This window comes from Trachemys scripta, chromosome 5 (genome assembly GCF_013100865.1).
Source record: "Trachemys scripta elegans isolate TJP31775 chromosome 5, CAS_Tse_1.0, whole genome shotgun sequence".
Taxonomy (NCBI): domain Eukaryota; kingdom Metazoa; phylum Chordata; order Testudines; family Emydidae; genus Trachemys; species Trachemys scripta.
In genome coordinates this window covers 8,719,630-8,744,595 of record NC_048302.1, presented here as the reverse complement: position 1 = coordinate 8,744,595, position 24,966 = coordinate 8,719,630, and the positions used below count along the sequence as shown (strand labels likewise).

The window sequence follows — 24,966 nt, the reverse complement described above, 5'->3', positions numbered from 1 at the left end:
TTAATTGGCCTCTCAGAGTTGGTAAGACAACTCCCACCTGTTTATGCTCTCTGTATGTGTGTATATATATCTCCTCAATATATGTTCCATTCTATATGCATCCGAAGAAGTGGGCTGTAGTCCACGAAAGCTTATGCTCTAATAAATTTGTTAGTCTCTAAGGTGCCACAAGTACTCCTGTTCTTCTTTTTGCAGATACAGACTAACACGGCTGTTACTCTGAAACCTTCTATGCCAATAGGTATCTGCCTGCATGTGGATGCACAATTAACTACAGTGAGTGATTACTTTAATTGTCTCCGCACCAGGAGCAGGACATAGCGCTCATCTCTGTGAGCTGCTGCTGGGCCGCGGAATTGCTTCATTGCCATGTCATGTCCTTTCAGTAGTTTGGAAGGCGGAAGGCTGAAGGCTATTGATTCTATTCCAAAATTCCTGCTTGGTGTCTTCACAGAGGAAGTCAAACATTCCTAGAACCGGCTGTACCATGCTCCCTGCAGTCTCAGCCAGGAGCCCTGGGTGGGGCAGATGCCAAAAGGAAGGAGGAAAAAAACGGAGAGAGAGAGAAGGAAGATGTGATAACAGCTGATAAAGAGGAGAGAAGCTGGGATCATGCCCAGGTACTTGTTTTCTGTTCTCCTAACACTGCTCAGAAGTGCAGAACTTCACGAGGTGGTGGTTGCAAAGACTCTATGCTGAATGGGGCCAGTGTTTGATAGATTTTTAAAGGTTCCTTTTATCTCTGTTTTGGAAAACCATGCAACGCAGGAGAGCAATCTTCTTGAGAGGAAGGATAGTCTTCTGGCTGAAGTACTAGCATGAGACTTGGGGCATCTGGGCTCTGTTCCGAGCTGTACCAGCCTCTCTCTCTGTAGTAATGAGCAAGTCACTTTGTTTTTCTGTGCCTCAGTCTCCCATCTGTAAAATGGGGATTCTAATACTTCCTTTCTTATCCTTTGTCTGTCTGTCTAGACTGCGACCTCTTTGGGACAGGACTGTCTCTCACAGTTCATGTCTGCACGTGTGCACTGCCTGGCACAATGGAGCACTGTCTCTCAGTCTGGGACTTCTGGTGCTACTGTAATACAAACAATAAATAAACTTAAAGAGGCAATCCTCTGCTGAGATCAAAATGAGCCCTGATATTGCATTGTTTCTGAGCTATCGGGAGTCATCTTTATGGCATCTGAAACGTTGCTTTGAAGGATGAGGCGCTATCCACAATGAAAGCAACATTTCAGGTGCCATAACGATTTCAGTGGTTTCTATGTTTGGCATTATAGTCCTGCCTAGGGTGACCAGATATCTCGATTTTATAGGGACAGTCCCGATTTTTGGGTCTTTTTCTTATACAGGTTCCTATTACCCCCCACCCCGGTCCCAATTTTTCACACTTGCTGTCTGGTCACCCTAGTCCTGCCACTAAACTAGAACAGACAAAACTAAAAACTCTGGGCCAAATTCTGATGACTCCACTGGAGTTTTTCTAGATTTCCACTGGTGGAACTAATAGTTGAATTTGGGCCACTGATTTTATTCTGATCAATAAATAAACCTAACGAGGCAGGTTTCTGTTAAGAGCAAAATGAACCCTGGTGCTTCCTAGTTTCTGGCAGATGTTGGATGGTAAAACTAATAATAGATGGAAATGAATGTATTCAGAGTCGGATTTTTTCTCCTCCGCGCTCCAGTGCTACAGCGAGCGCGTGAGGTCAGTGTCTGCTATTGGCATTTTTAAAGTGCAGGCTTGTATTTCTTTTTATAAAGTTAAAACTATTTTATGACTTCCAAAGCTGGATGTTACACTGCTTGGGTCGAACTTTTGGTTGAGAATGTTTCCTCTCTGGCGATATTTTTGCCGTGGGATTACAAATCAATGATTTTAAAGTGGTTGGAAAGAAATCAATTAGAGATGCATTCCAGCATTAACCACTACTTATTATTCATGGAGGAAACAGAACGGGCTACTGAGCTAAATATCTATTAACCACACATATCACTGGCATGTTTAAAGCCATTCAAGTTAGTGGAAAGACTTCCATTGAGTGCAGTGGAGTTTGGGTTAGGTCCGTAGTTGTTACTTTTGTGTAGAATTGCAAGTGTGTGTCTAAAACCACATGTGGCTCTGTCATCAATGTAGAAAAGCAAGGTAACTCGAGGCTTGGTTTTGGCCACATCAAGCCTGAGTTGACAGCAAGGCATCCATGAGGTGACCTCAGTGTTGCCAGCTCTCCTGGGTTTTATTGCAAGTCTTCCAACGTGTGGTGTTTTTCTTAAAGTCTCAACTCCTGGAGTCATGGGATTAGGTGAGAATCTCAGCTTTATTTTCTCATTGAAGGAGATTTCTATTTCTCATGGTTGCAGAGAGGAGCTTAAAACATGATCAATAAAAGCTCAAAAACCAGAAGGGAAAGAATCCCCCCCCCCAATTTTTTAAAATCTTATGATTTTTAAGACACTCTCATGATTTGTCAAACCCTTCAATGTTTTCTGAATGACCAAGACTGGCAATCCTGAGATGAGACATAGGCCAAGATGTGAGATGGGCATTGTGCTATCTAAGGCTTGTCCTTTTTTTACATCTCCTTTGTTCTAATAACTGACGCGAGAACAATTTACATCCGTAACTGCATCTGAGCATTTTGTTGTTGTTTTTTCACCTGGGAAAGGTGAATGACTTCCATTTCCATGTCTCTGTCTGAGCAGAGCAGGGAGAGACACTTGGGTTAATATTTAAGGGGGAATAATGGTTCTGAGGAAGGGGACGCCAATAAAGTCCCACAGTGGAGTTCCAGAAGAGCATTATCACCCACGCCGACAGAGGTGGCTTTGACCTCCACATTCAGTTCTGTGTAGGAGGGTTCAGAGATAAGCCAGCTGTGTTTGTCTCAAAGTACAAGAAACCCCTGATAACCCAGCTTGATAACCGGGATTCTGGCCGCTGGCAAACTCTCTCAGCAAGCATCGATCTATAGTATTGACATGGTCCCTGTCACCACAGGATCCAAGCACACTCTTTAACACACTAATCCTCCTAGTAGCTTGTTAGGTAGGGCACTGCTGTTATCCCCATTGCATGGCTGGGGGGCTGAGGCACAGAGAGACTAAGCGAATTGCCCAAGCTCACACAGGGAGTCTGTGGCAGAGCAGACACTTGAATCTGGGTCTCCCAAGTCCTAACCCCGAGGCCTTCCTTCCTCTCCATTCAGCCACTGCCTTTAGGAGGGCCAGGCCTTGACATGGGCAGGCCTTGGTTAGAGAGACTATTGCAGGAGAGTTGTATTCAGAGGGGAGGGCTCTAGAATGCAGAAAAGGTTTCATTCACACATGTGCAGCGCTCTTTCAGGCTACAGGGGTCCCTTCTTCCTTATCTCTCTAAGTCAGAGGTCAGGGGTGTCCAAGGTTCTAGTTGTGAGGTCTTCAACCCCCCACGGTGTAGGGACTAAAGGTCACCCCAGTCTCAGTGAGATGCAGTAGAAAGGAAGGCAGGGCTTGGGGCTCAGGCACTGGAATGGGGCTCATGAGAGCTGTGGCCTGGTCCCATCTTTGTGTGTCCTAGGGCAAGTCACCTAATCTGCATGTCTCAATTCCTCATCTCTGAGATGGGGATGCTGGTTCTGTCTTTCAGCCTTTGCCTCTCTTGTCTCTTTACGCTGTAAACTCACCAGGGCAGGGACCGTCTCTCACTTCGTACAGCACCAAGCACAATCAGACCTCGATCTTGATTGGGGAACAATCCCATCTGATGATGAACTGCAGGGTCTGGAATAAACGACGTGTGTGAGATTCCCAAGGAGGGAGCAGTGAGTCCAGGGACCAGCTGTGAGATGGGCAGTAAAAGGGCCACCACATTCTTATTATCTGGAGATATTAAAAAGAGTGTGATTTTAAACGAAAGCTCCAGCATGATGTTTCGACACAGGGGCCATTGCTAGGCTGACATGTATACGGACTGTGGAGGAATGGGAGGAGCTCCAATGCTAACGCTGGGTTTGTTTACCATTGAACGTCTAGGCTGCTCCCAGTAAAGGCAGAGACGTGCACCAGATGTTGGCAGATTCCAAGGCTCAGACGAAGAAGTATGACGTTCAGCAGGTAAGCAGTGAGCCCGCATGCTTTTAACACGCCCAGGCAGGGGGCTAGGTTCTGCTCTGCAGCCCCTCAAGCAGGCAGAGCTGGCCAGGGATGTTCACCCAGCCTAGGTGGCTCCTCAGGACCCACGGCTGGCATAATAGCTCCCGGGGTGGTTACATCTCTTAAAAGCTAGGTAGCAAGAATCATTGTCCCACCCCACACAGGCATAATGTCTCTGGCCCCCACCATGCAGGGCACCGCCTCCCAGCACTGACTAATGTGGTACCATAGTACCAAGAGTTCCCTACCATTATAGGCGCCGACTCCATGGGTGCTGTTCCCCGCCCCGCTCATCAGCTGTTGGGTGACACCTCCCAACAGCCAATAGGGGGCGGCACCACTACCAAACAGCTGTCTGGTGGCTCAGGGAGGGTTTTGGGGGAGGTGGAGAGCGGTGGGTGGGCGGGGGCCTCGGGGAGGGGGCGGAGTGGGGGGTGGGAAGAGGCAGAGTGAAGATGGGGCCTTGGGGGAAGGGGCAGAGTGGGGGCTAGCAGCCCAGGTTTCGGGCTAGCAAAGGAGGGGCTGGCCCTTTTTCAGCACACCCGTCATCTCAGCAGCGTCCCCTCCAATTCTCCTCTCCAAGCTAAATAGCCCCACTTTGGGCAGTATTACAATTTTGCCAGACGGTTACAATTTTGCCATACGGTCGCGCTATAAAGTAGCTCTTGCCCTTCTCTGGCCCTTTCCGATCTCTGCTCTCTCTCTCCTGAGTTCAAGTAACCAACACTGGGGACTCAGGACGGTAGCAGGGGATGCACATTGTCCAACAGGCCATTGCAGCATGTTCACCCTTCATAGATTTCCTGTGTGATGCTGTGCCCGGGGCAGAGACAGCCAAAGAGCTTTTCCAGGCTGATGCCAAACTCTCTCCTCTACAAGCAGCTCTGAACCTGGTGCAGGAGGATCTTAAAGCAAAGCTGGCAATGGAAAAGGGGCTTGAGGTGTCCTGGGGTGTGAGTGAAACAAGAATCAATAGGATATTGTAAGGTCTCAGTGAGGCCCAGAATGGGGCCTGGCAGGTCTTTGGCAGCTGCTCTGGTCTGTGTGGAGGAGTGGGCTGGTCCGGAGCCAGCTGAGGATAAAACAGCCCCCTCCACTCCCTCCCGGAGCGCTCCTTGGCCACAGCTCAGCATCTGGCCTTTAGAGTCACTTAGTGTCACTTCCTACCCCTCGAGCGCAACCTGCCCTGGCCTGATGAGCTGTGTAGTCTGTGCTCACGAATGGACCCCCAAAGCCCTGGTAGTGGGGAGGAGGGAGGGTCAGTGTCTTGGGGAACCCCACTTATTTCACAGGAGACCCTAAAGAAACGAATCCCTGGTGTCCGGAGACTGCTAAAGGCAGTCAGCAGAAAGCAAGCCGGGCACCAGGCATTACACCTGTTGTCTCCTAACAGGGGAAGGATCTATCAAGGAGGAGGCCAGGAGGGATGAGAGCATCTGCAGAGGGGGAGCTGCCCACTAACAGCGACCGGAAGGAGGCCCAGGAGTCAGGGCAGAAATCGGACAAGGATGATCCCGAGTGGCAGGAATCCTGTAAGAGATACTGGTGTTGCCCTTTTTTCCTATTCTCCCCTTCCTTTAGCTGGGTGGATTCTTCTGCTGGTCACTTGGCTGATGGATGGGGCCTCTCTTGATGAATGCAACGTCACTAGATAGCTAAGCTGGCCAAGAGTCACCCGGCTCTGTAGCATGACAACTACAGGTGGTTAGGAAATGGGGTTTTTGTCCCATGGGAAATATGGATGTTTTGAAACTAGTTTCCATTCAGAATTGGAGCAGAACATCAAATTGTCAAAAAATTTCATGGAACAAAAAATTCTGAAAAGTTTTGGCTGGGAAGGTGCTTGGATACTTTCAGCCCTGCAGTGTGTGTGGGGAGCTGGCTCTGTAGGGCAGGGCAGAGCTGTCCCCGCTGGTTCCATATTGATTCCAGAACTCTGCTAGCGCTCTGGGGCAGGCGTCTCCTGTGTGCCCTGCGAGGGGGCATTGCCCTACAGTTAGTGGTTGAAGGCCAGAAGCTGCCATGTCCCTGGGTGTCCAGGAGATGGGGATGGTGTATTACAAATATGTCTCACTTCCAGCTAGGGGTTTTAAAAACCAGGTCCCTAAAGTTAGGCCACATCAAGGCAACTAAATAACTGGCCTGATTGTCAAAGTACTGAGCATCCAGCCGCTCCCAACTGGGCGTGTCATATTTGTGAAAATCAGGTGCTACGTAGGTGACTAAATACCCCAGGCGTGCCTGCACTCTCACCCATCCCCGGTAGCATGCCCATTGACATGTTACGCCAGCCTTATGCCACCGTACCCTGGCTTGGTGCTTTTCACCCTACGTTCCGCCATCTCTGGAGTCCTCACTACGCAGCAGTGCACTGTTACCAAGGTCATCGTCGCCCTGGAAACTAGTCAGTTTCAAAAGTAGTTTGAGAGCCTACAACAGCCCCTAAATCCCCCGGTTTCACAAGCACTTTTTCCTGCCCTTTGATTACTGCACAGCCCAGGTGTCCTCAGGAGAGGGCCTCGGGCAGAACTGGGGATGGGGGAGGAGCTGGGTCTAGAGGTGACCTCAAGGCACAATCTAGCCTATATGAAATAGGCAACTACTTAGCTTCAGCTAGCCTGGGGGTGTGTAAAGGGGCAGTGGGTTTCAAAGCCTCCCTTCTGTTCCAGTGAGGAAATCCAAAGCCGCTGATGAGAGGAGACGCTCCATTGCAAAGCAGGCCAGGGACGACTACAACAGGCTGTCGCTGCAAGGGATTCGCAAAGGGAAGGTAGCCGAAGTTGCCAAGAATTTTGGGAGCAAGGAGCGCAGCTTGCCCCCCCGTCCTTCCCTTCCACCCAAGCCTAAAACCCTAAACTCTGGGATAGCCAATGGGAGGCCCAACAGGTAAGAACTGCCCCCCGGTGATGAAAGTGTCTGGGATCTTTCTGTTGTGGGACGGGGATGGTAGGCATGTTCCTAGGGCTTAGAGATTAGTAACCTTCATACGCTACCATGACACCTTTCCTCAGACACGGTCTGTCTACGCTGCATGCTCTTCCAAGGCAAGGTGCTATGGACATGACAGATCTATTCCTTATTAGCGAAGATGATGATTAACCAGGACTTCATCTCTTTGAAGTATTTAATTAAGGATACAAATCGGTGTCAGCTGGTGTAAACCCCATGGTTCCAGCAGCCCGTCTCAGTCAAGTGAATGCTTTGGGCTCCCCTGGCAATATTCCCCCTGACGTGACTCCAGTGTCCCTCAGATTCCACAGGCAGCCCCGGATTTTGGGCCTGCACAACACGTTGGGCCAGATCCACAGCTTGTGTGTGGTGGCCAAGTTCTGTAAAAGGCAACCCAGTGAACTGAAAGGATCGTTGACGTCCATGGAGCTGGGCCGATGGGTGCATGGTACACTCTTGCTGACTTCACAAATTGGTACCAAAATGCCACAGGATTCTGGGACCCACAGCCACTGAGAACCATCTGTCTTTCTGAGATCCCAGACACCCAGCCCTGCACGTCTTCTCACTTGAAATGGGCAGCCTCCCCCACCACTGAGGGCTGCTCTGCTGGGACCTCGTCTGCTCCCTCCACGTTCCATTTGGTGGGAAATACTGCACCCTGACCCTCTCCCGCCCTGTAAGCTCGCCTCTGGGGAGAGCTGGGTTAGCAGCTGCCATCTCAAATAGGGATTTGTGTTAGGGCTGCACAGACGGGTACGTGTTCTCCTGACGGGGTCAGGACTCCCAGCCATTTTTATTTACCGTCTCCCAGCTAATGTGCGACTGAAGTGTGCACTGCCCAGGGCCACCGCTGGAACCTACCTGGAAACTGCAGTTTGTGCAGAATTCGGCCGGTCGTTTGTTATGGGAGCATGTGACCCCAGGGGCTCCTGGATCTGCATTGGCAGAATTGGTTTTAACCTTTCAAGCCTTATACGGCCTTGGACCATCTCCTCTGAGAGATCCCCCTTGCAGCTGAGATCTGCTGGGGCCCCACCAGAGAGGGACAGCTGGCAGGGTGCCCTCCATGAGCCCCTGGGTTTGGGAACTAGTCCCAATCACTGACCTGCCAGCCATGCTGCAAAGGCCCCATGCTCTCCAGGCTGTGCGAGTGCACTGGCTCTGGGGGCAGATCTCATGTTTTGCTGCTGGCTGCTGTGGGCGTGTTGATTAACGATTGAGAGTGAGGGCTATCTAGAGCCAGCCAACAATTATCCATCGGCTTTTTTTCTCTGTGGAAAATGGCTTTGTGACTAAGTGGAAATCTTCACAATTTTTCTCTCCATTTTTGTCACTTTTTAGTTTGATTAAAAAAATGAAGTTCTTTGGGGTTTGGCAAAAAATCTGGGGAATTTCAAAGAGAGATTCTGGTAAACGTGTGTGTTCAGCAGAGTTCTCCCCAGGGGAGTGGGAGTAAATCCTATCTTAGCCAGCTCTAGCCACAGGGCCGTGTCCCAGCTGTATATTTAAGAATTCTCAATGAGCTCCTAGAGCCAGGCAGAAGTGCCCCTTTCAATGGATGTGGGTACCTCCAATAATACAATGACCCCCGGCGTATTAGGCCAGCTTTAATCCATCTGACCCCCAAGAGAGCATCCACACCCCAAGACCTAAGCAGCTGCTCTTTGGCAAAGCTAACGTAGGTCCTCAGGCCTAGACTCTCAAAGGTATTTCTGTGCCTAACTGCAATTGGTTTTGATGGGAGTTAGTTGCCTACATACCTTTGGGCATCTGGGCCTCGCACACTGCCGTGATGAGCACGGTAGAAGAACCTGTAGAGAACAGAACTTGAATTCTGCGGTGTGACCTCACTGTACAAACCACGAGTCTCTTGGAACCGCAGGAATCTGGGCGTGCAGAGGACCCTCTCCACTTCCACCCAGGAGAGCATCATCAGGTGGTTTAAAGAAGAGCAGTTTCCTCTTCGGGCGGGTTATGAGAAATCCACGGACAGGATAGCACCCTGGTTCCATGGTGAGTGCTACAGCTTCCCAGCCCCTCTCCTGCCCTTAGGAAAGTGGTCCGTGGAAAGCCATCCCAGGCCAGGTCCATTCCCGGTCTGAGAAACGTCTCCAGACAGCATGTGCCCCAAGAGCACAACGGTAACCCACGCTGAGCACATACAAACTGCATCTCACACGTTATATTGAGTGTCCCTTTGCCAAATCTCTGCTGCCAGACTCTCCTGCTACAGATCATGGCTAGCACCTTTCCCTTCACCCGTGCCCATCATGACCAGCCTCCTACTAGTGGAAAATCTTCAGCTGGATCCTCAACTTCACTTGAAGTCTGTGGAGCAGCTACACGTTTAAAGCCATGTGCTAAGTGCCTTGCTGGATCAGGGCCTAAAAGATCATTTGTCATGTGCTGCGGATGCTTGGGCTGCAAGCTCTTTGGGGTAGGGACTGCCTGCTAGTTCTGTGTTTGTGCAGCACCTAGCGCACTGGTGTGCTGGTCCATGACTGGAGCACTTAGGCCCTACCACAATACAAATAATAGACCCCACGGAAAGAGAGTGTCAAGGCACAAGAGGCATGCTGGGTAGAGCGATGACCCAGAGTGGGTATGAACAAATTTGACCAACCTCTTCCACTCCATTAAAGAGAGTGACTGTAGAGTGCTTTGCTAATAGTCCCTCTCAGCAAGGAGATCTAGCCGGGAAGGCAGCATGGTACAGTGCAGAGGGTGCAGGCCTGGCACTCGGGAGCCCTGCTGGGGGGGCCTTGGCCAAGTCATTTCCCTGCTCTACTCCTCTAATCGGGCAGACGGGGCTCATCAGCCGTGGCAGGTAAGCCACGTGGGAGAAGGAAAATGATTTCAAACCAAAAAAGTCAGGCCTGGCCAGCTGTTTTGTAAATGTTGTGCCAATCACACAGGCTCCGTGGGTCTGCAGTGCCGCGCCCAGCCCCGCTAATGCGACGAAGTCAAGCAAGGAGACATAGCCTATCAGAAAGGAAGGGGCATGTTTCCCACCCCACCCCACCAGGAGGGCATTCCCAGTTAGTCCATTCTTCTGGATGGAAACTTGTGCCCAAAAGGCAAATGTAATTCACAGCTTGATACTTCTGGCTGCTTATTGGACTGGCCTAAAAGACCTTCCACATTCTGTACACGAGGTGCTGCTTTCTAAGCTAAGCCTCTGCAGGGCGTTTGGCAGGTGGCAGTGCTATCAAGAGTAGGGAGCTAGGGTGGGACTCAGCAGACCTGGGTTCTGTTCCTCTGCCACTGACCTGGGGAAGTGACGTCTCTGCTCTTTGCCACCGTCTCCCACCAGTAAAATGGGGTTAGAGATCCCAACCGTTCTCCGTCAACTGCTTTGAGATCTGCAGCTGAAAAGAGCCAAGGATTGTATTTATTATACCACTAAGGGAACAAGTCAGGCCCTAGCACGTGTCCTGGCTTAAGGAGGCTTTGGTGGCCATGGAGAAGCTGATCCAACAATTCTAGATCAAGCAAAAGCAACAAACCGTAAAAATGTTAATATCATTGGGTCCCTTTATGAGCACTTCAGTGAGAAGCGTTTGCTTGGTAGAGCACATCTGCAATCATGTAATATTAATGTACGTTGCACCTACGGGTACATTTGCACTGCAGTCAGGCAGGACTACCTGCACTAGCTATAATCTAGCTAGTGTGGCTAAAAATAGTAGTGAAGGGGGGAACCCTGGCTACCTACTCTTGGCCTGCATGGCTGTGATGTCACTGCTTTGAGTCATGCTAACTGGATTTAAACTAGCGCCCTGCCCGAGCGGCAGTTGCACCTCTCTCTGCAATACAGACATCTCCTGAGTCACTAGACCCCACACGTTGTGCATGTGGGCGCGAGCGGAGTTGTTCTCTGGGCTGATGTGACAGCCAGCGCTAACAGGACCAACTCACGTGGCACGAAAGACTCTGAAGGTGCAACAAGAATGTTATACAACTGAGCTCTGTACACAACAGAATGGGCGCGAGCATCTCTCCTAGCAGTGTGCTCGGTCTCTTGACTTGGCTCGGCCTGTGAGAGCGTTTCCTGGAGAGGAGTAAGCAGTTAAAAGAAACTATAAACCATAGGTAAGTGAGGGCTTCTGTAATTCCAACGTCCTTCAGGATGTGGAGACTTTAACAGCAGGCTAATCTAGCTAGCGAAGGTATTTGTCTGCCTCCCTTCTTATCCCCCTTACCTGGCCATGCCGGCTGGCTGCCGCGCAGCTCCTGCTAGCGCAGCTGTGTGAGCTGGGCCACGATCTGGCCTAGAGCAAAGTGGTTAGGCTGTGAAATGCAGCTGAGACGTACCGCCTGATGTAAATGCTACAGATTAGTTTAGAGGGTTAAAACAGCATCCTTCTTAGCATTGCTACATTCAGCTCTCCACTCCCCCCACACTGCTTATCTCCTGTAAGCGCTGTGGTTTGCTTTTGGCAGGTATCTTAACCCTGAGGCAAGCAGAGGAGCTCCTGAGCAAATCGGAGCCCGGGAGCTTTCTGGTCCGGGTCAGTGAGAAGATCAAAGGCTACGCACTCTGCCATCTGTCCCCGGAGGGCTGTAAGCACTTTCTAATAGATGCCTCCAGCAGCGCCTACAGCTTCCTGGGAGTGGACCAGCTGCAGCATGCGACACTGGCCGACCTTGTCAACTACCACAAGGTGAGCCCCTCTCAATGCTTGTAGTAACAATTCATCTTCGTAACTGGCCTAAAGCTCTTTGGGGCGGAGGCTGCCTCTTTGTTTGTACAGCACCGAGCACAGGCTACCGTAATGCAAGTGAAAGCCACCACCAGGCAGAGGCAAGTTTATCAACAAACCAGCTTTTCTGGTAACCTCGGTACATGATTTGGGACTGTCCCTACATTTTTCCCTTCCATGAACCAACTGTGTGCTGGGAAGTGTAGGGTTACAGGGCAATAAATCACCTTTCCGTTTGATAAAAGCAAGGCCCCACATGCAGCAAAGGTAGCGCAGAGTAGTGTGGAATGAAGCAGGCTGGGCCTCTCTCTGATATAGTTTTCCGTTGCTTCGGATTCAGGAATCAGCATTTCTCGTGTGCCAAGCTCCAACCGAGGGGCTCCGTTAGTGGAGATAATGAAGGTCATTTGTGGTCAGCAGAGGGCCAGTTGGAAGGAGAGTGTTTGGGGTGGGGGATGCCCAGGTGCAGCACCCAGGTCATGCACCACAGCAGCCCTAGTGTGAAGGCATAGGTGGCACTTATTGGGCACCTGGTCTTGTGCTGCCCCTCTGCACAGGACTGAATTTCACCATCTGAGTGCTTCTAAACCATTCAGCTGCTCTGAGAAGGTGTTTCCTGGGGCACGACCGTCTGGTTTGTGGCCAACTCATAAAGCCCGTTGGATGGAAGCAGAGCTTGTTTCCACGGGACTCCCACATTGCCGGTGTCACTTGGTGAGGGTACAGCTCCTACTGACAGGAAGCGCCAACTCACTGAATGTATTAAAACTTGTTTTGAGTGAGAGATAATTTGTTGGCGTTCGGGGAAGCTCACCACTGGGCAGAGGGCTGGCCCAAAACCAACGTGCTTGTTCCACCTCCATTCTCAGAACAGGGCACTTCCATGCTGCTTAGGCCTCATCCAGTCCCTCTCCCCAGGGTGAATTTCACCCCACATTAAATGAGATATGCATGAAACTCCCTTAAATAACACCACCAGTCTCAAAAAGACGCTCCTACTAGCGAAGCCAGCACTGGTAGCAAGGAGAAACGTTGGTGTCTTTGGATTCTCCCCCTCCCCCCATGCCCCGCCCCAGCACGGTGCTTTAACGGATGAGAATCCATTGGCTGCTACTAGCTTATGAGAGCAGAGCAAAACGGAGGAGCAGCAGCAGCAAGTGGGGAAGATGGAGCAGAAGAGGGAGGGTGGGGGGCAGTGTAATTGAGTTAACTGGCTCACTTTTGTATCTCCTCGGTAAGCCAGGGGAGGCAGATCATGGCTGGCTTGGTACCTGCGGCACAGCAGAGGGAGAAGACAGTCCTTCCTCCAAAGTGGTGACTGGCTGGCGGGAGGCTGCCGCCCAGAAAGAGGCAGAGCGAAGTGTTAAAGCGCCTCTCAATCTGAGGGTGTTGGATTGTGTCATTTAAGTTGGGATCTGAGGCCCGCTCAAGGCCATACAGGCCCAGATCCAACGCCCACAGAAATCGAGGGGAGCCTTTCCCTTGACTCTGGCAGGCTTTGAACTGAGCCCGAACCATGTCAATAAAAGATGATTGGCCTATGTCACAATTGCTCTGTCTCAAAGCCCATGGAAAGACGTCTTGCCCCCCAACAGGCTGTCAATCAGCGCCTAAGTGCACCTGTGTTCATTTCAGACTGTGGAGTTTAACGAATGTCCTTTGGCCAACAGGAGGAGCCCATCACTTCTTTGGGGAAGGAGCTGCTGCTTTACCCATGTGGCCAACAGGGACCGGAACCTGACTACCTTGATCTCTTTGAGTGAAAGCCTCCGTTCCCACCTTGTGACACACACCCGTGCCTTCCCCTGAACGAACAGATGAACGGTTGTCCGAGAGACGGACTCCCTAACACCCAGCCAGCACCGATCAAGTGAAATCCTCCGCACAAGTATCCGGATTTGAACATGTTTAGCAGCAAAGCAGTGAAAAGGCGATTACTGCTGGGCGCTGCTCTCTGTTAGCAGCAGCAGGCCGCAGCATTCAGCAGCCTAGCAAGCCATGAAGGAGCGCTAGTGGCTTCAACCTTACTGGAGCAGGGTTAGCTCAGGAAAGAACCTGTTGAAGGAAGATACTGCCATGGGTTAGAGCGATAGTTTGTGTAAATGACTCGGGGCTGGCTCTGATTAAGCTGCATTTTGCCCTCAGCTAGTGCAGCATAACTTGGTATTCAATGGGATGTTGCCAGATGTGCAGTGAAATTGGTATTTTAAACTCAGAAAGGGGTCGCCTCTGTTCAAAGTGGGTGGAGCCGCATCAAGGAGGGGACTTGGCCCCTAGTGGTAAGTTGCATAATTGCAGATCAGTCCTGCAAGAGGCCGAGTCCTCTGGAGTCAGTGGGAGTAGAGGTCGCTCAGTGTGCTTCAGCATCGGGTCCACCATAAAATCCACCCCATGCAGAGGGGCCAGCAAAGACCTGCGCAGCGCATGAACCCACGTATATAGGGCTTCAGTGGGGCTTACTCGGTGACTAAGCTGTGTGCTGGCCCCTCTGCATGGGGGGGGGAAATAATGCCCTTTGGAGATGGAGGGAAACAGCAAGTTTGTTAAATAAAGAAACCAAGTTGGAATCTGGCTGAGCCGTTTTAACTCTTGCACACAGAGCCTGGGCTAGTTTACATCCAGCCTCCTGGGCAGCCTTTTACTGTTAGTCGTCAGTATTACTCCGGTCTAATGTGGACATGAACAATGAGAGGTGCCTGCCAATAAAGTCCCCCGTCTCTTTTCCGTAATGTAACTGTTTATTGAAGTCCTGCAAATCACATAAGGCATATTTCTGAGAGAACTGCTCATGCTGAATGGAGCTGGGCCTTCTACTTTTTCTTTGACATAACAGCTGAGCTTGTCTTTGTCCCCGAGAGCTGCAGAATGAAATCTCAAGGCATAGACTTGAAGAGATGCTAAAACGTGTCTTAGCATCAGTACTAGGATTGATGGTGCGTATTATGAAAATCAGACAAATTATCTCCCTCCCCTCCACTAATGACAACTTGCAAGTTTCAAAATTGTGAACAAAAATCAGTCCAGTTTCAGTTCAATTAATATCTCTTCTTCCATGTGGCTTGGGGTTGTTGTGCAGAACTTAAGAAAACCATCAACACCAAGTCCTTCAGGTCATTTTGAAAAGAGTATCCGGCACCTTACTTCTAATCTGTGTCCTATGGAATGTGGTGGGTTCGCCATCACTTGAAGTCTTCAACTCAAGGGAAGCTGTCGTTCGAAAAATAATACGCTGTAGCCCAGCAATAAGAGATGGGCTTGAAGCAGGAAGAACTGGGTGAAGTTTTTATGCCCTGTGCTAAGCAGGAGGGCAAATTAGATGATCACCATGGGAACTTCTGGTCTTAAAATGTAGTTGCTGCCTGGTAGAGTGGAGCCTGCCTTCCAACCTCTATGACACTGAACACACTGAGGATTATGTTTCATTTTTTACAGAGGAGCCTGGTCGTAGCAGTACAAGTGTTTCAGAGATTGTTGATCTTTACCAATCCTCAGCAGTTACTGAAGCACTCCAGGCTCTAAAAGTTTGCATCCCGAATCATAAACACGCTTACAGCTTATGAAGAGCCCATAATTCATGCTCATCAAGTGAAAAATGACATGCCTGATCTTGCGATGTGGGCAGAGAGTCACTCTGAAACCTGCCAGCACACACCAGCAAAAACAGCCCCCTGACTCAACCGCCCGCTTTCGCCAACCTGCCGGTTACTTCAGTGCAGGACGTGTATTTGAGCCAAATCAAGCAAAACACCTTGACGTTTGTGAGTTCACAGGATTTGGAAATACATCACTGCTTGAAGACAACATTCCAGCACAGAGAGAGTATCGGGCTGACTGGGGAGCCGTTCAAGAATTGCGGAACAAGGACGTTTTTCCAGTTCTGGAGAAGCACGGTGGACCAGATTCCCAGCTCTGTCAGTAGTCGCCCTGCAATGCTTAGCAGTACCAGTCTACAGCGTGGGTGATGAACCCTCCTTCTCATCTTGTAAAAATGTGCTTGGGGACAACAGATGCCGCATAAACAACAAGCTGTCTAGGTATAACTTGTCAGCCCAAAATGGCAACGCTTTGCAAAAGGCACTTGAACAAAAATATCTGATTTTTAGTATATAGTTTTTTGTTATTTTTGGTTGAAAAATGATTGCACAATATGCATATATAAACTCAAAACCATTTACTTTGACAGGGCAAAGAAAACGATTGCATTAATGTTCTTGTGTGTAAATGTTACACTGTCATACTTTGTTAAATTGTCACATTGTTTGTTGCCGTCACCATACCCTGATTTTGTACATTTTTGCCATGAATGTTCTGTGAATTTTACCTAATTTTACTGTGACAAAATCGTATCCATAACCACGGTCTTTGTGTGCAAGGTACAAGCCTGGGTCTAATACAGGGGCGCTGCTGCTTCGCTGAGCCCTCAGGATAAGTGTGGCAGCTGCTCCAGCTTTGTGAGGTGGTGTTTCCCCGCAGAGCCCAAGGCTGTGCCAGCATCTATGCAGGGAGGCCAGGCAGCTCCAGCCCTATTTGTGGACTTTCCTTGGTGCCAGTGGGTGCTCACGTCCCCCTGGCCCCACCCCGACTCTGCCCCTTCCCTGCCCCTATTAGACCTCTCCCCAAATCCCCACCCCGGCCCTGCCTCTTCCCCAAGCGCACCGCGTTCCTCCTCCTCCCCCTTCCCCTCCCTCCCATCGCTTGCCGCGTGAAACAGTTGTTTCGCGGTGCAAGCGCTGGGAGGGAAGGGGGAGAAGCAGGACTCGGCGGTGCACTCAGGGGAGAGGCGGAGGCGAGCTGGGGTGGGGCAGGGAGCTGCCGGTGGGTGCAGAGCACCCACCAATTTTTCCCCGCGGTGCCTATGCTTTATGTATTGTCTCGCTGTAGCTTGTTCTGAGAGGCCAGTTCTATGTCCTATGCTGGAGGAGTGTAATTAACAAGGATCCTGCTCTCTCTTCTGTCCTCGCTTTGTCCAACTTCTACAGAGGTGCAAGCTGCAATTTCCAGCTGCTGTAATCAATCACTATGTCCAGCGAACAGCACAGTCTGTACGTGCTGGCTACCTTCCTTCCCTCCTCATTCATGCCGTGCCAGTGCTCTCCAAAGCTGCGTCTGCATTAAGGGGGCACCGCCGGGAGCAGCAGAGAGATTGAAACAGCGTTGCTGCGGCCAAGGTGCAGCAGGATTACAGCACAGTCATTTAAAGCTCTGCTTGCAATGGCGCGAAAGGGGGTGGATGAAGATGATACTGCAGGGGCAAGGGCAGGGACGGATTAAGACTTAAAGGTGCTCAGATCCATCCTACACACAGGGCACAAGTGGGGTAGGGCTGTCAGGCAAATCACATTTTGGGGGGGCGGGAGCTTGAGGCACAGTATCTCAGACACCGCACCTAGTCTCAAGTCAGTTTACGGGGGCTGTGGAGACATCTGCTGTGTACAAAGGGTGTGATTTAAATAAGCCTGTTGCTTTCTCCTCTACTGGTGCACTGATTTATCTATCATAATTTTCATAGATTTGAAAACAGGGCGTCTTACGTAGCTGGTTATGCAGAGTTAGCATGCTTAGACAAACAGTTTTGGTAGGTCCTACAAAAGTCTCTGAACTTCTTCCTCTAAGCAGTACAGTGCTACCCCTTTGTAAAATAGCTCATTAGAATCCAAAGCCTCCCATTCGATATTCCTCCAGCACACATCTAGGGATAAACTATTTGAATGGTGTCCCTTTAACTCAATGGGCCGACACTATAATCAAGGTGTGTGTTCTGAGATCTTGTCTCACAAAACCTATTACTCATTTCTACCACGTTTTAAAGAAAACTGAGCTTACTTTCTATTACTTGACATTTTGAGTTAAAAAAGGTACTTACAATAGGGTGTTTTCAGGATGTCCCCCCTGCAAAAGAATGCTTTCAAAGAGGTAGTGAGTAGTATGCCTACTGCACACTGTCCATATAAACCCTATTGTACACTGCTGTCTTACATTCTTCCTTCCCCTGGCTTGTCACCTGGTAAATGCACAAATAATGACAATACAAGTTTGTATCCCAAATGGCTTGAAAGAATCTGAAGCCACTGAACAAGGAGATCAAGCTAGGAAAGCAAACAGCTAGCCCTTGCATCTGTTGTGGGTTAATAAAATCTAAAATGATGAACGAAACAACAGTCAGCCTTAAAAGAAAATATTTTATGAGCGCAATAAGACCTGTTTTGAACAGTGCTGGATGCAACTATCAAACAAAACTCTTAACATTAAAAAGCAGATCAATTTCTGGGAAGCACTTAGGAATGCTGTCAGTGGATTGAGTCTTCGAGGCTTCAATTAATCCTTCATAGAAATATATTTCTTATATCACTTACAAAAAACTCCACTATGCCTTGGGTAAAATGCTAGATTTGGTTTATACTGAATACTTTGGTAAAAACAAATCATAAAGAGGTCCTTCATTCATTTTGGTGCCTATTAGGTCCATCAATGGCTATTAACCAGGATGGGCAGGGAGGGTGTCCCTAGCCTCTGTTTGACAGAAGCTGGGAATGAGCAACAGGGGATGGATCACTTGATGATTCCTGTTCTGTTCATTCCCTTTGGGGCACCTGGCATTGGCCACTGTCGGAAGACAGGATACTGGGCTAGATGGACCTTTGGTCTGACCCAGTATGGCCATTCTTATGTACAACATTAATTATTTAGAGTCTCTCATTAAATCAGGATTGCAGATTATGTTCCCTTTTCTATTGGAATAGAAAAAATTCTCCTTCATTTCAGTATTTGTGTTCTCCTTCTTCAGATAAGTGAATTCTCTTCACTCGGTCTCCAGCAGAAAGAAGGTGTGCATTTCAACCTGCTAACCAGTTTCAGGATAGAGACCTGACTGGTGAGAGAAATGGATATCTTTATGGATCTATGATCTAAACTGCAAACCATTTTCAAAATGTACAGCAAGGTTGTGCTATTTCTCAGTAAGGCCTGAAGTAGGAAACTTACATCGGCACAAAATAACTCACAAGCAAAAAAATGTTCACTTTAAAACAAACCAACCCAGATACTTAAAGTTCTCTAGAACAACAGAACACATTGTAACAAACTAATCCGAAGAAAGCGCCAAGCTATGGCTTTTCAGTTTTGGTTTAATGTACAGAATGGAGTATAACACCATTTTCCAGCATTTCGGAATTTCATATTTTACTTGATCTTTAGCTTTTCTAGATTCTAGAAAGCCTTTTCTTAGATGCTTAGTTCTATGAAACTACATGCGAATGTGTGTCTAACTATTAAAGACTGGCCCAGATTTTCAAATGTGACTACTGATAGTGGATGTTATTTGAGCCACCTTTAATGAGTGTTTTTTGAAGGGCAGGTGCTCTGTGCTTTTTGAAAATCAGGCCCCTTTTAGGTGTGTCAAGGTGGATACCTAAAATCGCTCCTCACTTTTGATTACATAGGCCACGCGAGGCCAGGTCCTGCCAACACTTACGTGTATGAGCAGCACCACTGGAGTATATTAAAGATGGGCATGAGGCTTTGCAGGATCAGGGCAGCTGTCATCACACATGGATATTCCAGTGAAACGCAACAAACCCTTTGTTAGGCACACGGGTATCAAACACAAGGTGCGGGTTTCTACCACCTTCCGTTTCGCCCTGCCTTTGTCTCCAATTCCGTGGCATGAGCCAGTGTGGGAAAGCCGGCTAAATGGCATATTCAAAAGCTCTGCTAAGGAAGGCAAGAAAAGGGAGTGCAAGCGTTTCCTTTTGTCTTCCTTTTCCTGCCAGCTCCAGCTTTTCTGCACTCTTTTTAAGCAGCTACAGTCTTTTTGAAAATACGACCAACTAGTTTTGGGTTTTGGCTTCATGTCTTTTTGCTGCTGGTTTTCTGTTTGCGTAGGTGAGCCTCAATCTCATGCCTGAAGACAAGCATCCCCAGCTGGCCGTGAGAAGCCTCGTTCATGGCTTTGGATTGCATGCACATCTTGTACTGCTCCGGGCTCAGCTCATCCAGGCAGTGCTTTTCATGCCAGAGATGGAAGAGGCCCCGGACAGGCGTCCTGACCACGATAAGGTTGCTGTGAAGGTATTTGCGGTAGAGATGAACATCTTCTCCTCCCCAGCCTTTAATGTCCAGATCAAAGCCACCTAGTGCAAAGAAAATTAGACATAATGCTAGAAATATATGGTCTTTGCATGGAAACCGCAACCAGGAAAATCATCCCTCCTAGTAAGCCTAGAACTACATTAAAACCTCCACCAGTCTTACAAATGAGCAGTTACATGTACCATTTTCCTGACCAGAAGAAAAAAGATCACATAATGAAAGTGAGGTCAGTGAAGAGCAAGTTGCCAGCCCATCACATTCTGATGCCTCCAGTACATTTGGAATTCACTTGGCAGTGGCTTGAAGGACAAAAAGAAAGCAATGGCGTGCACCCCACCGCAATTTGTGCTCTGCGCCTACTATTCTTTTGAGATGTTCAATTTTATGAACTTTCTGAGCTTTATGAATGCCTCTGTCCCCAATTAGTTCATAAAACAGGGGTTCTGCGGTCGTATTACACCCCAGCTCTTCTCTGTGGCTGTCAGCTTTGGTGCGGTTTACATTTAGATCAATTTCAGCAAGCAGCGTGAAATGCCAAACATTCCTACATTTGTAGACGTCTGTTTCCCTTGACCTGCCACCGCAGACCAAACTGCTTTGTGTTTGCATCGAGCAGCACTTACATGCATGCTGCGTTTCCTAAATGAGAGCTCAGCTTACGGTTGCAATTGCGTTTCCTTTATAAGCCTTGACCTCTGCAAAGCCGGGGCAAAGCGGAGTCAGAAAGCAAGTCAGCTATTGGAAGCCAAGAAAAAAAAATTACTGCCTGTGATTTGCATTTCTCATTTTCAAAAGCTCCTGCTGGCGTCAAGGGCAGAACATCCTCCATGCAGGGCTGGTGAACAAGCTTCCCCACCTGGGCTGAACTAGCCAAGGTATGTTGACCTTCAGGGTACCCTGCAAAGTGCATCTGTTTGTGTGGGCTGGTATGGAGGAGGGGGATAGAGCTGTGCGGGAGGGTGGAGGGGAGTGATTTAGTTCTGCTGGCTGTCAGGTGGCGGGAAGGAAGCTGCTTATTAGTGTAATGGTATGTTAGAGCTTTGGCCAGATGACACTCCTCAAACTCAAAGCCCGATACTAAACAGCCTGGGACTGGAGGGAGTCCTTTGACTCTGTTATTTCTTCTCTTCCCCAGTCTCCTGCACTCTTTTTAGGTGCTTGTTCTCAGCTGCTAAAACAGCCAGCAGATTGGAATGCCTGAATCGACCCCGAATCGCCCAGTTCTGCCTCCGCGGCTGCTCCTGGGTGGCGGCTCAGGCTCTGACCTTGCTGACTGGGTTGCAGACGGTCATTCTGGAAGGGCTGCGTCTGGGGCAGGCAGAGGGCTCCCCCTCTCCACCATACTCTGACAGCCAGGCCCCCCGGGCAGTTCTGCACCCTCCTGGCAGCTTGCAGAGGGGCTCTTGGTACCAGAAGGAAATGTCTAGAGCAACCAGAGCTTGGGGATCTCCAGATACTTGAGTTTCTGGTGGCTCCTGATTCTCTAAGGCCATAAACTACTCCAGGGGAGCCCAAGCCAAGCAGCAGCCATCCTGCTGGCTTGATGTCACCCATCCCCTACGGCTGTTGGGAACTTGGTAAGCCATTCGATTTGGGGGTTGGGGGGAGAGAAGAAAGATGAAATGGGAAAAGTGAGGGTGGGGGAGCAGGAAGGAGGCACCTGTCCCTGTCCCTTCTGGACTCACAGCAGCCCTGGGGTGGGAGGGGGAGTGTTGACTGAGAGCTTGAGGCTGGTGTGGCCCAGGCTTACTGTCCTGTGCAACGCTGACATGGCTGACTGGGGCTCTCTGCACCCCCGTAACATCTCTGAGCCTGTCCCTGCTGGCTGCAGGATCAAGGTATACAGGTGAGCACACTCGGACTCTGGTTTATGAATTGGGATGGGAGACTAGGAGAGGTGGCAGGACTGGGAGAGCCCTGGGCTCTGAAATAGGCCCTGCACAGTCAGAGTTGGGTCGCCATCAGCAGAGTAGGCAGCTCCTCTCTCAGCACCAGCACTGGTCGCAGGGCGGCAATTGGGTGGTGTCTATAAGGAAAGCTCTGGGCTACCGGCTGGAGGTGTTGCTGCTGAGTTTGTGCCTTTGGGGATGAAACTAATGGGAGTTTTGCTGTTGCAGTCAATGGTGCACTATTTGTCAGTGGTGCAGCTGGTGGTTGGCAGGGTAGAGGTAATGGTCTGACAGGCTGCGTGGTACGTGCCTCCATGGGCCATTCACAGGCATAAATACCAGCTATGCCTTACCCTTCCCGCCATCTGAATTCCCATCTGATGGAGAGGGGACTCCTGTGCACAAGGGCCAGGAACAGTCACTGGGTCCCGCTATTCACCATGCTCTCCAGGAGCCACCCATCCCTCTCCCCACACCCCCGTTAACCAAGCACTGGGTGCTCGCTCTGACTGCAAACAGTGCAGAAAGAAGTGAGCTCGGGCACTGCTTCTTCATCCTCTCTCTTTGAAGATGTCAAGGAGGGAAGTTCTGTTATACCCAGTGCAGTGGTTCTCAAACTGGGGTTTGCAAAATGTTACAGGGGGTTCTCAGGGAAAAATTCCCTAATGGCGGACAGAGCCGTCCCTAAGGACCTGGACTTCTAAGAACTAAGCAGATCAAAGCAAGCACATCTGTCACACTGAGGAGATTTAAGCTTCAAGACTCCTTAGAAGAAATGGAAAGGGAGGTGGATATTTTTTGCTGGTTTTAAAATTGAATACGCAGCTAGTATTGTTTTTAAAATTATTATGAAGAACAAGTTTAAGCTTTGGTGTAACGTGCGTTGGTTGCCTGGACTGCTCAAGACCTGAATGCTTGTATAGGAGGAACTCTTTGAGTTGGCTTCTTAAATATCTTCATGCTCTTTCACATCTGATAGTCCTTGATGAAACATAGGAGCCTTGTCTTATAACAGGCTTATTCAAAGTGATACAAGCTACGGAAGTGAGATCTTGGAAGAATGTTGCCATTTTCAAAATGTAATAAAAATACTGTAATGATAAATAATAATTAATAATATAAAATGTGTTTTGATGACATGCTTATTACACATTATTTATTTCCAAGATCACTGCTTTTATAATTTATACTCAGGTAAAGGAGAAAATCCCTGGAAATATTCATTTTTAGGAGGGGGTTCGCGAGACTTGACATTTTAGTGAAAGGGGTTCACAGGGTGTTAAAGTTTGGGAACCACTGCTCTAGGTTATGTGGGCCCAGATTCAGCAAAGCACATGCTTAATTAAATCCTACTGATTTAGGCACTTTGCTGAATCTGGGCCTTAATGTCACATCAGATGATCTAAAGAAACCTTGATTCATTGACTCTTGGGAGGTTCGCGGGTTGTTAAAGTTTGGGAACCACTGACCTAGTGAGATTTCTCCATCAACTACTCTGACCTCAGCTCTTCCAAATGCAAAGGCCCAAGGGACATTTCAAATAGAGAATTTTAAAAGGACTATACTGGAAACAGCTGTTTCATCATAATACATTTCTGATACCCAGTCTGAATTAGCCCCAAATAGTGTAAATCAGTGGTCCCCAACCTTTTCTGTGGGGCAGGCACTGGACGACTAGCCGCCGAGGACCCCGTGGCCGCCGGACAAGCAGACGCCGAAATGCCGCTGCGAAGCAGCGTCATCGAGAGGCGTCGCCGCCGAAATGCGGCGGCATTTTGGCGGTAGCACTTCTTGACGTTGCCGCTTCTCGGCAGCATTTCAGCGGCTGCTTGTCTGGCGGCCAGTAGGTGGGTGCACATAGATGCCCCGGTGGGCACCATGGCGCCCGCAGGCACCACGTTGGGGACACCTGGTGTAAATGAACTAGATTCTCAGCTGTGCCCAATAGCGACTAGGCACAACTAATGGTTGACTGGGGAGCCCAAAGGGTCCTGGAGTAGTTTAGAGTAGCTTTGGGGCTGCTCTAAAGTGTGCCAGCTGGCTACAGCCTCCAGGGTCCCGTATGGCAGGTAGGAATAGCCACAGTACAGTAGTGGTAGGCCACGGCCCCTTCACAGGGGAGTGGCACAAAGGCAGGGCTGGCCTTACCATGAGGCGAACTGAGGCAGCCGCCTCAGGTGCCAAACTCTGTGTGTGTGTGTGTGTGTGTGTGCGCGCGCGCGCAGGGGCCGCCGCTAGGACCCAGAGTGTAGAAAATTGTGTCTGCTGCGGGTGCCTATGTATTCTCTCTGCTCGAGATGCACAGAGATGGTGGAGTGCTGTGCTGGAGGAAGGAGGGCACAAGAGACATAACAGGGAGGCAGGCGAAAAGGTGATAGGGAATAACAGAAAGCAGCAGGAGCTGCAGGGAGAGAGAGGAGGAGGAGCCTCTTGTGTACCTCTCCAGCACCCCCAGGAGCCTGGACTGATTAACACCAGCTTCTCAGGGAGCTTCCTGTTTCCTGCTGCTTCCCTGAACCCACTTGAGGAGAACAGGCAGTCAACTGAAATAGTAGGAGCCAGTTAGGCCCTTAAGACACTGATATCTTCCCTCACTCAGTCTCTGCTACCAGCCTGCTTATTTGTCCCCTTCAATTGAGTGTTGAGAGCCACTATAGCTGGCACAGAACAGCCGTCCTAGTGAAAGAAGAAAACGCCCCTCTGGGGCAGCATTCAGAAAAAGACAGAAAGCAAAAGAAGCTTTTCTATCTAAGCAGGAAGGAGCTCTCCTGAGATACACAGACACAAATGTTCACGGTGAACCTTCCAGCCCCAGTGAGGATGTGTGTGGTGAGGAGATGCCTGATCTTCCAGTTAGCCAGACCTGGCAGCTACTGCAGCATCCATATCTCCATCTCAAATGGGTGTAACCATGCACATTCCTGAAGAAAAGTGTAGATCAGAGAAGAGTGTGGTGGAGGCGCAAGAAACAGCTGCTGCTGAGTTTAGTTCCTTAAGTCTAGATGATCCAGGACTGTGGACCCACTTGAGCAGTAGCCTGAGGGACTTCCTTGTACTGCATGGGCCACAGCAAGTGAAAAACTTCATGTTCCCCAAAGACAATGAAAATAGAAGTTTCCATTCACCACATTACTGGCGTGAAATCCCCAATGGTGACAAAGTAGAGAGGCCATGGCTTATGTACTCAAAAACCCGGAATG

At 49.4% G+C, this 24,966-nt stretch overlaps 2 protein-coding genes across 7 annotated transcripts in view; one reads left to right on the top strand and one right to left on the bottom strand.

The window, feature by feature from the left end:
- The window catches only part of SH2D4A (SH2 domain containing 4A), a 23,593-nt gene extending 7,451 nt beyond the window's left edge, over positions 1-16,142 (top strand). For both annotated transcript variants that reach the window (XM_034771406.1, XM_034771407.1), the window contains 7 exons: positions 455-620; positions 4,015-4,095; positions 5,528-5,666; positions 6,804-7,020; positions 8,969-9,099; positions 11,530-11,750; positions 13,460-16,142. In XM_034771406.1, the coding sequence (XP_034627297.1) occupies positions 455-620; positions 4,015-4,095; positions 5,528-5,666; positions 6,804-7,020; positions 8,969-9,099; positions 11,530-11,750; positions 13,460-13,552 (1,048 nt within the window). In that variant the 3' untranslated portion in view covers positions 13,553-16,142. The remainder of the gene's footprint in view (positions 1-454; positions 621-4,014; positions 4,096-5,527; positions 5,667-6,803; positions 7,021-8,968; positions 9,100-11,529; positions 11,751-13,459) is intronic.
- Positions 16,143-17,948: 1,806 nt separating this feature from the next.
- CSGALNACT1 (chondroitin sulfate N-acetylgalactosaminyltransferase 1) overlaps positions 17,949-24,966 on the bottom strand; it is a 90,793-nt gene continuing 83,775 nt past the window's right edge. For all 5 annotated transcript variants that reach the window (XM_034771400.1, XM_034771402.1, XM_034771399.1 and 2 more), the window contains one exon: positions 17,949-19,918. In XM_034771400.1, coding sequence (XP_034627291.1) covers positions 19,635-19,918 — 284 coding nt within the window. In that variant the 3' untranslated portion in view covers positions 17,949-19,634. The remainder of the gene's footprint in view (positions 19,919-24,966) is intronic.